General features: G+C 37.3%; 1 protein-coding gene across 1 annotated transcript in view; it reads left to right on the top strand.

The window, feature by feature from the left end:
• Nucleotides 1-14,631, top strand: part of PCOLCE2 (procollagen C-endopeptidase enhancer 2) — a 65,069-nt gene that overhangs the window by 32,086 nt on the left and 18,352 nt on the right. Inside the window, exons 3-5 of the mRNA XM_012437152.3 lie at nucleotides 2,973-3,228; nucleotides 8,494-8,618; nucleotides 12,288-12,424. Of these exons, the coding sequence (XP_012292575.1) occupies nucleotides 2,973-3,228; nucleotides 8,494-8,618; nucleotides 12,288-12,424 (518 nt within the window). The remainder of the gene's footprint in view (nucleotides 1-2,972; nucleotides 3,229-8,493; nucleotides 8,619-12,287; nucleotides 12,425-14,631) is intronic.

The following is a 14,631-nucleotide window of genomic DNA, read 5'->3' as shown; positions in this document are numbered from 1 at the left end:
TGTCACTGTCTTCAACACTCTTCCTTGTCCTAATCCACTGTAATTTCAATATCTATATGAGTGATCTTCTCAGGTCTTTCACCGCCACTCCACCAAAGAACTTATCCTCCATAGTTCCTCAGCTTCCCACCTCCACTGTTACTTTGTCGTTACTCCATCACTGTCTTGATTGTTACTGTCCTCACCCCACTGAGTCCTGATTTCCATCCTAACTCAGTTTGGATTCCGTGGTGCATCATTATGATCACTCCTTTGCCTATGTCTTCAACTCCCTTGCCCCTTTCTCCGTCCATATCCTTACTTGGCAAACCTCGCCACTCTCCCCTACTGCTTACATCCAACTCTCCACCTGCCCTGTACCTCCACCCAAGGAGCTGAATGTGGCTGGGGAAGAAGACCACGAACAAACAAAAACAAATACTGCCACCATGCAGAGAGGTCTTAATTTTAATTTATTTACTTCAACTGGGCCCCCAGCACTCCTGGTACTCCTGCTGTCTTTCCTTAATCCATTTCCTTTCTTTTCTGTTATCAGATTCCAAATAGCTCCTCTCCCTTCCACATTTGCTGCTGATGACCTTGTTTTCTATTTCACTAAGAAAAAAGCAATCCAGAAAAAAAAAAAAATTCTGTATGCTTTCACCACCTCGTTTACTGACCTGCCTACATCTGCCTTTTCTCCTCTCACCAGGCAAAACTGTCCATACTCCTACTAAGGCTAGTTCCACCAGCTGTGCCTTCTGTAGATCAGATCGCCATTTGCCTGCTCAAGGACATCTCTTCAGCAATTCTCCTTCTCTCTTGCATCATCAGTTTTGCCCTCTCTGTAGAATCCTTCCCATCAGCATGGAAACATGCCTTAGGAAGCACCCATTGCAAAAACCATGCCTTGACCTCACATCCTTTTCCAGCTACCCCCATATTACTATGTTCATCTTTACAGAAAAACTCCTTGAAAGGCTTGTCTATATTTATGGTCGCCAATTCTTCTCACCCCATTTTCTCATGATCCTTCTCTTACCCAGTTTTCTCTCCACGGTGCCACCAAAACAGCTTTGTCAGCATTACCAGTGACTTCTGGTTGCTAAACTTCTGTGTTGCTAAATCCACTGGTCTTTCTCAGCTCAGCAGCAGCATTTAACTCCATTGCCCATTCATTCATCCTTGACTTACTGTCTTCGCCTGGCTTCCAGATTTCACACACTTTGGTTGCCTCCTACTTGCTGACTCAATCTCTATTATGGTTTGACCTCTTCACAGACTTGATGACACTGGAATGTTCCAGGCCTCTATACTTAGACCTTTTCCTTTTTCTATCCACATTCACTCTGAGAGTGACTTCACCAAGTTTCATAGCTTCGCATTACCCTCTCTACATTTACACAAGTAGTCACTATTTGTGCAAGAAAAAAAAACACAAATTAATTTAGTTTGTAATTCTTTTCATGGATAGGAATTTTTAGTGATTCATAGAGCGCTTGTTTATATTTAAGATTACAGATGTGGCATCATATTTTGATAACTTTTCTGATCATTGGACAAAGAGAGGTTGTGTGCAAAACAAAAACAAAGCAAAAGAGAGGGAAGTTCTACAACAGACGTCTTGGTGATTATGTTTAAAAATTAAGTTGTTCTTTCTGATGTTAGCTTCTTAGGATGTTCTAAGTTCTTTGGAACTCTGATACTCACAGCACTGAGAGAAGCTTGCAGCAATTAGAATGCAACCCTGGCAAAGCCAAAACATGTCCCTTTTTGGGACTACGCCATTACATTTTCTACCATGAGGTGTGTAGATGCGTTTGACACAAAAGGCAAATGCACTGAAAACACATCATCTTACCATAGGAAAATAAAATGTGTGGCACTGTACTTACCAACACGCGGAAGCCGTATTAAAAAGCATCTGTGGTTGACCCTGGAGTCTGAAATAGCTAATTAAGATTAATATAAGCCAAGCACTTTTGATTGTGTGTGTTAATCACTGAGTTTTGTTATAGGTAAATTTTCACAGAACGGAATTCTTGCACTGTTCAGTGGAGACCTCATCTAACTAAAGGGGTAAAACAAATATGATCAAGACTTTATGATTTAACAATTTGAATGAAGAAATTAAAAGGCAGTGTGAACTAGGAAATAAATGGGGCTTTTGTAACCCAAGAATCCTACCAAATGCTTTTATAGCCATTTTCTTCTGCCTATTCAGGGAATAAGGAAGGAACCATCATTAAGAATTTTATGGGGAAATTATGATGAATAAAATATTATGAGAAAATGAAAGCTTATCTTTTTCTTCATTAGTGCATTGTGTTTCAAGCCTTCCTGACATATAAAGTCTTCACCTGAAAAACAAACAAAAAACTCAGTGTCATTCAGAAGAGATGATTCAGCAATTACTCAGTTCATTTAATCAGTATAGGTAGTTCATCTGGATATTTCAGGACCCAAATTGAATTATCTGTAAATTAACTACACAATTGGCAAATAGATCCTCCATTTTGAGCTTCATAGAAACATTTTATACACAGACATTGAGTGTGTTCTACTGTATTATTTGTAAGAAATGATATTTTTAAATGTTTCTTTGCTAAGCAGTATCTCTAGGTGCCATGGTGTTTTAGAATGTGCAAATATATGCTAAGATCCAATCAGAGCTGGTATACTTTCTAAGTAATGACTCATCCAATAATAAGACTGATCTAATATTTTGGAGCTTTGTTGAGATAAATTCTTACAGAATAAGATTGTGAATCTTAGAGAATTGTAGAATTTGTCAAAAGAAAATAAGTACTTAAATTTTTGTAGGGATGCAATATGCTAGAAAACTTCCTTTGGTTTAGTTCAGATATGAGAGAGGAAAAGCATCTTCTTGGATATCATACTTTAATCTACACAACACTTAGGTGAGTGACGAGATGTCAGAGCCTCAGATATTGTTTACATGACAGTTTTCTAATTGGCCCTTTTCTTGGCAGGTTCCAGAAGGAAAAGTAGTTGTTCTTAATTTCCGATTCATAGACCTCGAGACTGACAACCTGTGCCGCTATGACTTTGTGGATGTGTACAATGGCCATGCCAATGGCCAGCGCATTGGCCGCTTCTGTGGCACTTTCCGGCCTGGAGCCCTTGTGTCCAGTGGCAACAAGATGATGGTGCAGATGATTTCTGACGCCAACACGGCTGGCAATGGCTTCATGGCCATGTTCTCCGCGGCTGAACCCAACGAAAGAGGTATTGTTTCCACATAATGGCAGTAACAACAACAATTGCTCACTGTTCTTACCACTTGATATTTATTTACTCCTTTAAAGCTTAAGAGTAGTTCTCAGAGAGCTAGTGAATGCCATCAAACCATGAAGAGACCAATAAAAAAAAAAATCACCCTTTTAAGTCCACATTCATTCTTGTAAAAATTCAAATATAGTAATTCATAGTGTAAAAATGTGGAGCTTGCATATGTAAGTACACATGCAAATATACAAACACACCCCTTCACCGCTCTGTAGTCCCCTCTCTAGAAATAGCCATGGCCTGTGGTTCCCATACCTTTCTATGTGTGCTTACTTATATTTGAGTGCTTATACAGTAGCTTTAAAAAAATAAAAGTGGGGGCCAGGCTCAGTGGCTCACACCTGTAATCCCAACACAGGGGTGGCCAATGCAGGTGAGTCGCTTGTACTCAGGAGTTCAAGACCAGCCTGAACAACATGGTGAAACTGCATCTCTACAAAAACTGCAAAAATTAGTTTGGTGTGGTGACACGCGCCTGTAGACCCAGCTACTCAGGAGGCTGAGGTAGGAGAATCACCTGAGTCCAGGGAGGTCAAAGCTGCAGTGAGCCGTGATCGTGCTAATGTGCTGCAGCCTGGGTGGCAGAAATATATGTATATACACCCAGATGCACATACATATATTTATTTATATTGATATGGAGTCATACATTCATATTATTTTACAGCCTTTTCTTTTTACTTAACACTAGGTCTTGGGATATTTTCATGTCGGCACATGTGAGCTCCCAAGGGTAGAAATCTCTACTTTTGAGAGATAACTGCAGTGGGCAATATTTGTTATGTTTTCAGCCTTTTACCTAAGAGCACTCCATAATCTGCTGTTGGAATGGGCTGTGGTGCAACATTTTTGGCCTGAAAGGTCAAAGGACAGAATCTGGGGCTGACAGAGCAGCCAGAGTGTTTGAGAGGAAATCCAGGCAGGGAGCTACAGAATTGAGTCACAAAATATTCATATAAAATCTACTGAAATCTTTGTCTGACAGTTAAACTCTGCATGTGTGGAGGAGAGCCCAGTTGGCCTGGCACAAAAGCATCAGCTGAAAGATGAAAGAACTGAAAAGAGATTAACAGCTGCTGCCTGCTGTCAGGGAAAAAGACTTTGAGTTTGAGTCCAGCCAAGTTAAATGCCTACTAGAACAAAGTCATTTTTATCAGAACACAACAGAATCTAGAATACAATGTATCATACATAATGTCCAGTCTGTAGTCATGTAACGAAACAGGAAAAGTATGTCCCTATTCAAGGACAAAAGCAGTCAATAAGACTGATCCCAAGGTAACTCAGATGTTGCAATTAGCAAACAAGTACTCTAAAGCTGCTATTAAAAGTTTGTTTCAGGATTTTTAAATGGAAATATGTGCATGATAAATAAACAGATTGAGGATCTCAGAAGAGAAACAGGAACTATTAAAAAATAAAGTAATAATTCTAGAGCTAAAAAAAAAAAACAAGATCTGAAATTTTAATATTTACCAGATGTGCAAGTAGATTGGAAATGGCAGAAAAACGTCAGTGAACTTATAGAGAAATCACTCAATCTGAAGAAAAAGGAAAAAGATTGAAGAAAGAGAGCCTGAGAAACCAGTGAGATAATATCAATTGGTCTAACATCTGTAATTTTTATCCCACAAGAAGAAAGTGGTAATAAAGTGAAAAAAATATTTAAAGATATAATGACTTGACTCTGCTTAAATGCAGTGAAAAACATCAACTTAAGGAGTCAAGAGGGGCTGGGCACAGTGGCTCACGCCTTTCTAATACCAGCACTTTGGGAGGGCAAGGTGGGCAGATCACCTGAGGTCAGGAGTTCAAGACCAGCCTGGTCAACATGGTGAAACCCTGTCTCTGCTAAAAATACCGAAAAAAGTAGCCAGGCGTGGTGGCGTGCTCCTGTAATCCCAGCTTCTCGGGAGGCTGAGGCAGTAAAATTGCTTAAACCAAGAAGGCAGAGGTTGCAGTGAGCCGAGAATGCGCCACTGCACTTCAGCCTGGGTGACAGAGCAAGACTTCATCTCAAAAAAAATAATAAATAAACATTTTTAAAAACAGTCAAGAGGGTCAACAAACTCCACAGGACGAATAAAAATGAAGCACCACCTATGCATGTTATAATTACAGAAATTTAAAGACAGAGAAAATCTTGAAATCAATCAGATGAAACTGAATTGCATACAGAATAACAATGATAAGAATGATGGCTTTCTTTTCATCAGAAACATTGGCAGCCAAAAGGCAGTGTCACAGTATGTTTTGTTTTGTTTTGTTTTGTTTTGTTTTTGAGATGGAGTTTCGCTCTTGTCTGCCCAGGCTAGAGTGAAGTGGTGCGATCTCAGCTCACTGCAACCTCCACCTCCTAGGTTCAAGAGATTCTCATGCCTCAGCCTCCCCAGCAGCTGGGATTATAGGCACGTGCCGCCATGCCTGACTAATTTTTGTTTTTTTTAGTAGAGATGAGGTTTCACCATGTTGGCCAGGCTGGTCTCAAACTCCTGACCTCAGGTGATCCGCCCTCCTCAGCCTCACAAAATGCTGGGATTTCAGGCATTAGCCACTACTCCCAGGCTGTCATAGTATTTTAAAAGCGCTTTAATGAAACTGTCAACCACTATTCTGTAGCCAGTCTTCAAGAATGTAAGTAAAATAAAGATATTTTCAGATAAACACTACAAATCTCTGAAAGATATTGTTTATACTTGCACCACTGGAAATATTGAAGAAAATTCCTCAGGTTGAGGGAAATGACCTTGTAGGGTAAAATGAAAGTAACAGAAGGAATGAAGGTCATTGGAAATAGTAAACATAAAATGGTATATGTTATTTTCTTTTCTTCTCTTAATTTCTTTATATGTATTTGTTCAAAACAAAAAACCTTAGCACTATGTTGTAGAATATATATCGTGCGATATAATATGTCTGACAACCAAAGGATGGACACATAAATGTAATTACACTGTTGTACATACATATACAACATGTGGAGAAGTACAATATTAACACTAAGTAGATTTTGACAAGTTAAACATTCATATTATAATCCCTAGAGAACTCATTAAAAATGCAAGAGTTATTGCTAAAAGCCAAAAGATTAAAATAGAATACTAAAATTATCCAGCTAACCCAGAGAAGGCTGGAAGGAAAAACAGATGGAATAAAAGGAAGGTGAGACAAATAGAAAAACGTAGTAAATGGCACATTAAATCCAAGATCAATAAATATATTAAATGTAAATTATTAAATACTCTGATTAGAAGACAGTTATTGTTAGAATGGATTGAAAAGCAGGACCCAACTATATGTTGTCTACAAGAAAGTACTTGAACTACAAAGATCAAGTTGGTTAAAAATAAAAGGAAAAATATATAACATGCAAAACTTCATTAAAATTAAAACATGTTTATAAAAAGACATGGTTGCAAATATGAATGGGCAACAGAATGGGAGAAAATATTCACAAAAATATCTGGTGAAGAACTTGTATTCAGAATATACAAAGAACTCATACAACTCAACAATAAAAAGATAAAGATTCCAGTAAGTATAAAAATTGGCAAAACACTTGGACACTTCACAAAGGAAGATATGATTGACCCATAAGCCCGTGAAAAACTGCCCAGTATCTCTTATAAGTCATCAGAGAAATGCAAATTAAAATTGCAATGAGATGCTATTACTTACCCACCATGTTGGCTAAAAACGCTGACAACACCAAATGGTAGCAAGGATGTAAAGCAACCAAGTGTTCATACTCAGAGAGGTGTAAAATGATACAACCACTTGGAGAAAAGTTCTAGTAGTTTTCTATGAAGTTAAATATTTACATCTACTCTTGGCCCAGCAGTTGCAGTCCTGGGTATTTATATAAGAGAAATGAAGATACATGTACAAAAAAAGTGTACAAAACTGTTTATAACAGCTTCATTCACAATAGCCCAGACTAGAAACAACTCATCAGCAGGAGAATGGGTCAACAAATTTATATGGAGCTCTAGAATTAAACTCGTCTAAGGCGAAACTTTTCAGAAAAGTAGTGTAGAGAATTGGCAGGATGGGAAAGGATGTACAAATTTAATGGGAGATGGATTCCATATCATCATAGGAGTGTGGTTTACACAGGTATATCCATTTTTTGGATTTGTAAAGCTAAGATTTGTGCATTTCAGAGTATGTGAACTTACCTCCCCCAAACCTGTAAAATAATAATAATAAAAACAATGGAGCAGGTGGTGGGGATTGGGTAGCAGTACAGATAGAATAGTAGAATGATGACTATTATTGTAACTGGGTGATGGATATGTGAGAGGTCATTATATTATTCTACTTACTTCATATATACTGGAAATATTTCATTAAATGGAGATTTTAGAAATTATTCCAACCTCCATTTTTATAATACATTTTCTTAAATTTAGAAGTTTGACTTAAGAATGATTATATTCTGTGTCAAAGAAATATTCCATTAAAGTATAATTCTTTTAGTTTCAGTTCAGTTTTTATTTGTTATTTACATTCAAGTAAAATTAAATTTAGAACTTCATATTAAAATGTCTTACATTATTTCTGCCAACCTACAGGTACATATGCAACCTATGAGTACAAATGCCTGAAATTATATTTGTCACATATTAATTGTGGTTATTTTTCAGTGGCTAAAACTAGAGATTTGGGGGTAGTTTTTTACTTTCTTTCTTATGTCTTTCTGTATTGCTGAAAATTTATAAATGCATTATTTTTACAGACAAAAAATATTCTTAAAACTTCTTAAAGATATATATAACATGTAAAATTTTCTAGTAATAAGAATTGTCTATATCAACTAATACAAATTTTGTCCCTGAGCATTTACTAAATACCAATGCCTTGAGGAGTCTTAAAATCTGATTTTTTGAGCCTACAAGCTTTCTGAATGAGTACATATCCAAATGTTTTGTCTTCCTTGTCTAAGAAAAGGAAAAAAAGAAAAGAGACTCTGAGTCCACTTCTCTTCTCTCTTGTGTTGATATGTCAGGTAACAGGGATCATTCATTGTGTATGTGTGGGAGTGTATGTATGCAACCACATTTTAAAGAGAAAATGTCAGCACTTCAGCTGTTGCCTTTATTTACTGAACTCTCACCAAAGATTCCACATTCCTAATCTCTACATGGTTGTATTGCTGTAACTTACATAAACCTGTGGGCTTTTTTCCTTGTTTAATACTTAAAGGGGATCAGTATTGTGGTGGACGCCTTGAAAGACCTTCCGGCTCTTTTAAAACCCCCAACTGGCCAGACCGGGATTACCCTGCAGGCGTCACTTGTGTGTGGCACATTGTAGCCCCAAAGAATCAGGTGAGATTCCCTGGAAGTGTGAAGAAAGTATGCATGTGTGAATTGCCCAGACACTGTGAGTGGCCCAACTCTCTAGAACCTCCAGTTATGGGGTCTATTTGAGAGCTAAGGGATAGAAGAAGAGGAAGGCTCCTGGACACAGGTATTTTTTCATTGGAAGACCCCAGATTAAGGCCTTTGCATTTTTGACTTGCAAAGTCATGGATTTAATTTCCTGCTATATAATGACACTTTTCAAAACACCTTTAAAAATACAAATGGTAAGCAAATTCCACATAGGACTGTTTAACCCTGCAGTGGATGTTATAAACAGCAGCAACTAACTGTGGGAGGATAAATCCCCAGGTCCGTGGGCATTTCAGGTTACCATTTGCTCACATCACAAACCCATCATGTCCTGATAATAGTTATCCTAGTCACTAAATCAAAAAATGTGAATGCTTTGCCTCAACAAAGCCGGCAAAAGCAAGCCACATCATCTCTTCAGAGAACATGCTGGTCTGCTTTAGGGTGTTTTTGGTTGTCGTTTAAAATAAAATTTGTGCAGGTTCTCCACAAAAAGCTTTATTCATTGTTCTAAAATAATCAACAGAGGAGGTCGACTTTTCCAGTATTTATTGATTTGTGGTTACATATACAACTTTTTACCCTTCCTGGGAACCACTTTCACCTATTAATTGCAGGAAAGAATTTAGCATAGAAACAGATGAAATCTACTTTTTGAACCTTTAAAGATAACTTTATAAAAATTATTACTATTACAAACACTATAGACTTTTATCCAAACACTATGAGGTAAACATTATGATATTGTTTTTAAAAAACCTTTTCTAAATTGACCTTTCATATAGCTTACATGGATGCCATTTGTCATATATTAATTTTTTTCATGGAAAATTATTTAAGCTAATATACCATGCGTGTTAGTGATTTGAACATATACACATATATACAGACATAAACACTGATCATAAAACCAAATCTTGGTTTTTGAGAGTTTTTGAGAAGAAATATATAGCCATTTGTTTAGTACTGGAAGATTTTATAAGTCTGTTGAATGTTGTATAGTTTAAAGTACCTTTAAAAATTATGTTTCTGAAACATTTAAACCATTATGTAGTTGTTGAAATTGTATTGGTCATTTTGTCTGTGACATTTGTAAATATATTTGACAAAATAATTCCAACTTATTTATACTTGCAGATTACAGTTAAGCATCTCTTTTCCATTGTTCTTCCCTTTGATCATTTAAATTTTAAGTTTGATTTTTATTTTATTAATGTGATTTTTGGCTTCAGTCAATTGAGTTCTTAATCATTGTAGTGTTTGAAATCACTGGCAGCTTCTCAGAGGAGAGAAATATAATGATAATATTAAGTCCTAAATAGTTTCTATGCAAGAAATTATTCTATTGAAGGAATTTCATTGGAATTTTCTTCTATTAAAAAATTACTGGCTGGGTTCAGTGACTCATGCCTGTAATCCCAGAACTTTGGGAGGCTGAGATGGGTGGATCACAAGGTCAGGAGTTCAAGACCAGACCGGCCAACATGGTGAAACCTTGTCTCTACTGAAAATACAAAAATTAGCTGGGCGTGGTGCTGCGCACCTGTAATCCCGGCTACTCAGGAGGCTGAGGCTGAGAAGTGCTTGAACCTGGGAGGCGGAGGTTGCAGTGAGCCGAGATGGCGCCACTGCGCTCCAGCCTGGATGACAGAGTGAGACTTTGTCTCAAAAAAAAAAAAAATTGTTACCACAGCTTTTTCCTTTATCTTATTTGTTTACTTATTTTTAATCTTCTCTTTAAAAGTTTTTGTGACTAATTTTTAAGTAAAAAAAGCTTGCCAACTTTTTTAATAACCTGGAAAGCATTTTATTAATAAGTGGTGAGAAATCACTGGACCCAAAGAGGAAATATTTTAATACAATTTAAAGCCATGTGAAGTATGAATAAGCATTATTCACCTATCACTGGCACTGACTTTTTAAAAGGTAGTTCAGTAAGAAGATGTATGGCAACTATGTTCAAAGTCAAAATTAGCTTTGTGTTCATCTGTGATGCTGTTGCTATTATCATCTTCATCTGGATTACTGTGTGAGAGTCTTCTTTAGCTAATAGGAATTAATGCCCTTTATCTTCCCTGAAGTAGCAAGAAGGGTTCTTGCCCACTTGCTGCCCAGCAAGATTGGGTACCAGCTGTCATAGGTAATAATAAATCCAATGAGATTTCCTTTCATTCCCATGTTGGAAATGTTCTTTAAAAAATCTGCTTGTATGGGGAATGATTGATTGCCTATTTAATCAAAACGTCCTATTCACTTGAATAATTTAGGACACTATTATTGGTACTAGTGCATAAAATTGAGAAATACTTAAAACCTAACACTGACTTTGTATGTCAATGCTTCTGTGCAACCTCTTCAGAAATAACCACACCTTGATTAGGCTGTGCATGGTATCACACATTTCAAACATACTTCAAGAAGACACTGCCATCAGTTCTACTTCCCTGAATAACTGGTCCCAAAAATTTGACTCCTTTACATGTGATAGAAATGTCAGTCTCCTTCCCTCATAAGGGGAACAACTCTATCCACTCATCTCGCCCTCCTATACGTACATGCACACACACTACTCCCTGACATACAGTAATATAAGGAGCATCTTAGATAATGCTTTTAATTTCTATTAGCTTCTCTTATGGTGTATACCCTGTTTTCCCACTGTGACACACATCCAATTATCCAATTACAATCTTGTTTTTCTTTTTCTTTTTTTCTGCAGCTTTATTGAGATGCAGTTGACAAATGAAAATTATATGTATTTACAGTGTGCAACATTATATTTTGATATATGTATACACTGTGAACTGATTACTACAATCAAAGTAATTAACATATATCCATCACCTCACATAGTTATTCTTTTGTTTTTGTGTGGAGGGTGGTGATAACATTTAAGATTAACTCTTGGCTGGGCACGGTGGCTAGTGCCTGTAATCCCAGCACTTTGGGTGGCTGAGGTGGGCAGATTACTTGAGGTCAGGAGTTCAAGACCAGCCTGGCCAACATGGTGAAACCCTGTCTCTAGTAAAAATACAAAAATTAGCTGGATGTGGTGGCAGATGCCTGTAATCCCAGCTACTTGGGAGGCTAATACAGGGGAATTGCTTGAACCTGGGAGGCAGAGGTTGCAGTGAGCTGAAATCGCACCACTACACTCCAGCTTGGGCAACAAGATCGAAACTCCATCTCAAAAAAAAAAAAAAAGATTTACTCTCAGCAGTTTTGAAGTACATTATACATTATTATTAACTATGGTTACCATGCTGTATGATAGAGCTACAAAACCAATTACAGTCTTAAAGTAGATTGCTAGTGTTACATAATGTTCCCAAACTTTTGTAGCTGTAAGTGAACAGAATTCTTGTTTAATATCCTAACTGGAGTTTGAGATGATTCTTCGAAAATATTAAAATTGAAAGCAAAAGAATACCACAGTTTTTTTAACTAAGAAATATGCAACAAAAAGCATTTAAACATAATGAATACTTTGTTTTACAAAGGAAAATTGTAGTATCCTCCAAATCTGGGGAGGGGAAGAATTTTATTTGAGGTTATTCAACAATGCTATTAATATTTGACACTTCTATTGTGCTTTCTCTAAAGCTTATAGAATTAAAATTTGAGAAGTTTGATGTGGAGCGAGATAACTACTGCCGATATGATTACATGGCTGTGTTTAATGGCGGGGAAGTCAACGACGCTAAAAGAATTGGAAAGTATTGTGGCGATAGTCCACCCGCGTAAGTAGCACTTATTTATGTCATTAATAATTTTATGGCTCTAAACTTGTTTCTTGTTCAGTTTCCCAATTACATTAATTTTCTGGAAGATTTTGTGTTGTTGTTGTTTTGTTAAATTATTGGGTCCTCTATTAATCAGTTCTTTCACTGCTATAAAGAAATATCTAAGACTTGGTAATTTATAAAAAAAGGTTTAATTGGCTGAGGGTTCTGCACGCTGTACAGGAAGCCTGAGGCTTCTGCTCTGGGGAGGCCTCAGGAAATGTACAATCATGGTGGAAGAGAAAGAGGGAACACACACATCACATGGCCGGAGTAGGAGCAAGGTCAGGGGGAGGTGCCAGATGCTTTTTAATGACCAGAGTGCAGAGAGCTCACTATCACAATGACAGCACCAAGCGGCCTGGTGTTAAACCATGAGAAACCGTGATCCAGTCATCTCCCACCACACCCCTCCTCAACATTGGGGATTACATTACATTTGGGCGGGGACATAGATCCAAACCACAACAAGTCCCACAACATGGAGTCCCCTGTTGTACCATCATCAAAGAATAGCCAACCCAGACCTTGAGGCAACATTAACAGGAGTGTCAACAGCCAAACTGAAACCAATAGAGCTGGTGATGACCCGGGGTCAGATGCAGAGCCGGGTACCTGGATACATCACTGCCCTGTAAGAATGAGATCAAGCATCAGAGTGGAATGGGAAAATTCTGAAAACAAAATAAAACTACACAAAAATAACCAGGAGGCTAAATACTGGGGATCCAGACAAGAAAACCCAGAAGTTTACGACAAATCCAAATGATTTTACCTTATCAGAGATCTGTCCTGGACATTGCTACCAAAGTTTTGCTAAGTGGACCTTGAAGACACCATATATTTATTCAACAAACATTTATGGAGCCAAGAATTCTACCACTTAACTGTGTGACATTATTAACTGTGTGACATTGAGCAAGTTACTTAATTCTGCTATATTCTGGTGCAATATATAACTGTATTTTGATGTAAGATATTTCACAGCTTCACATACAATATTAGTAAAAGCAACAGTTGAATTTACTGCAACTTGCCTTCAAAGTCACCATTCTGCCAATTTAAATACCCTTTTCTACTCTGTTGCTTAAACATAATTAGATTATATGCATCACTTGATTTTATATGCATTACTGTGATTTTTCATAGACATTTGAGTTAAAGCAGGATATTTTTCTATTTCAATTCATTTATATTTATGTTGATAATATTAAGAATGTTTTAATGCATACAAGATAGTAGTTATAATTTAAGCATCACCATACCCAAATTTGGCTTTACAAATGAATATGTTGGAGAAGGGCCTATTTCTAAGTTCCTAGAAAAGTATTTTCCCATTGCTGCTTTAACCAATTGCCACACCTGCAGTGACTTAAAACAGCACAAATGCATTCACTTACAGTTCTGGAAGCCAGAAGTCTGAAGTCAGTGTCACTGGACTAAAGTCAAGGTGTTGGCAGGGCTGTTTCCTTCTGAAAGCTCTGAGAGAGAATCCGTTTCCTTGGCTTTTTCTGCTTCTAGAGTCTGCCTGCATGCCTTGGCTTGTAGCCCTCTTCCTTCATCGGCAAAGCGTCACTTCTTCTGTCTCCTCCTCTTAGTCAAATCTCCCTCTTTGAAGGACACTTGTGGCTACATTTAGGGCCTGCCTAGATAATAAAGGACACTCTCCCCTTCTGAGGAATCTTAATCACATCTGCAAACCCCCTTTGCCATATAAAGTAACATATTTACAGGGTCCGGGGATTAGGATGTGGACCTTGTTGGGGTCACCACACCCTTTTGAAAGCCAACACATTCATCTATGTCTTCCTTTGGACCTCTTCCTTTTTTCCCTTGAAACTTTTCCTACATGAATAACCCTCCTCTTTTTCTTCATATTTAGCCTCTACCTCCCTTTTTATTCCTCCCCATAACCTATAAACCTGTTCTCCCAAATTAAAAACAAAAAACAAAAGTTATAAACTGTGTTGACTCTCTGTCCTGTTCCAGCTTTTCTTCCATGTCTCTCCTTCTTTTCATATTCAAATAATTATAAAACAATTAGAAGCAAACACTGAAGGAAAATTGGCATAGCTTCATCGATATCAGGAAAAAATCAATTTTAGGCATAAAGCATTACCAGAAATAGTTGCTATATAAACAATAAAGATGCAATTTATCAGGCA

This window comes from Aotus nancymaae, unplaced genomic scaffold (genome assembly GCF_030222135.1).
Source record: "Aotus nancymaae isolate 86718 unplaced genomic scaffold, 86718_ANA_hifiasm-v0.15.2.pri h1tg000019l, whole genome shotgun sequence".
Lineage (NCBI taxonomy): Eukaryota > Metazoa > Chordata > Mammalia > Primates > Aotidae > Aotus > Aotus nancymaae.
This window is presented reverse-complemented; position numbering and strand designations above follow the sequence as displayed.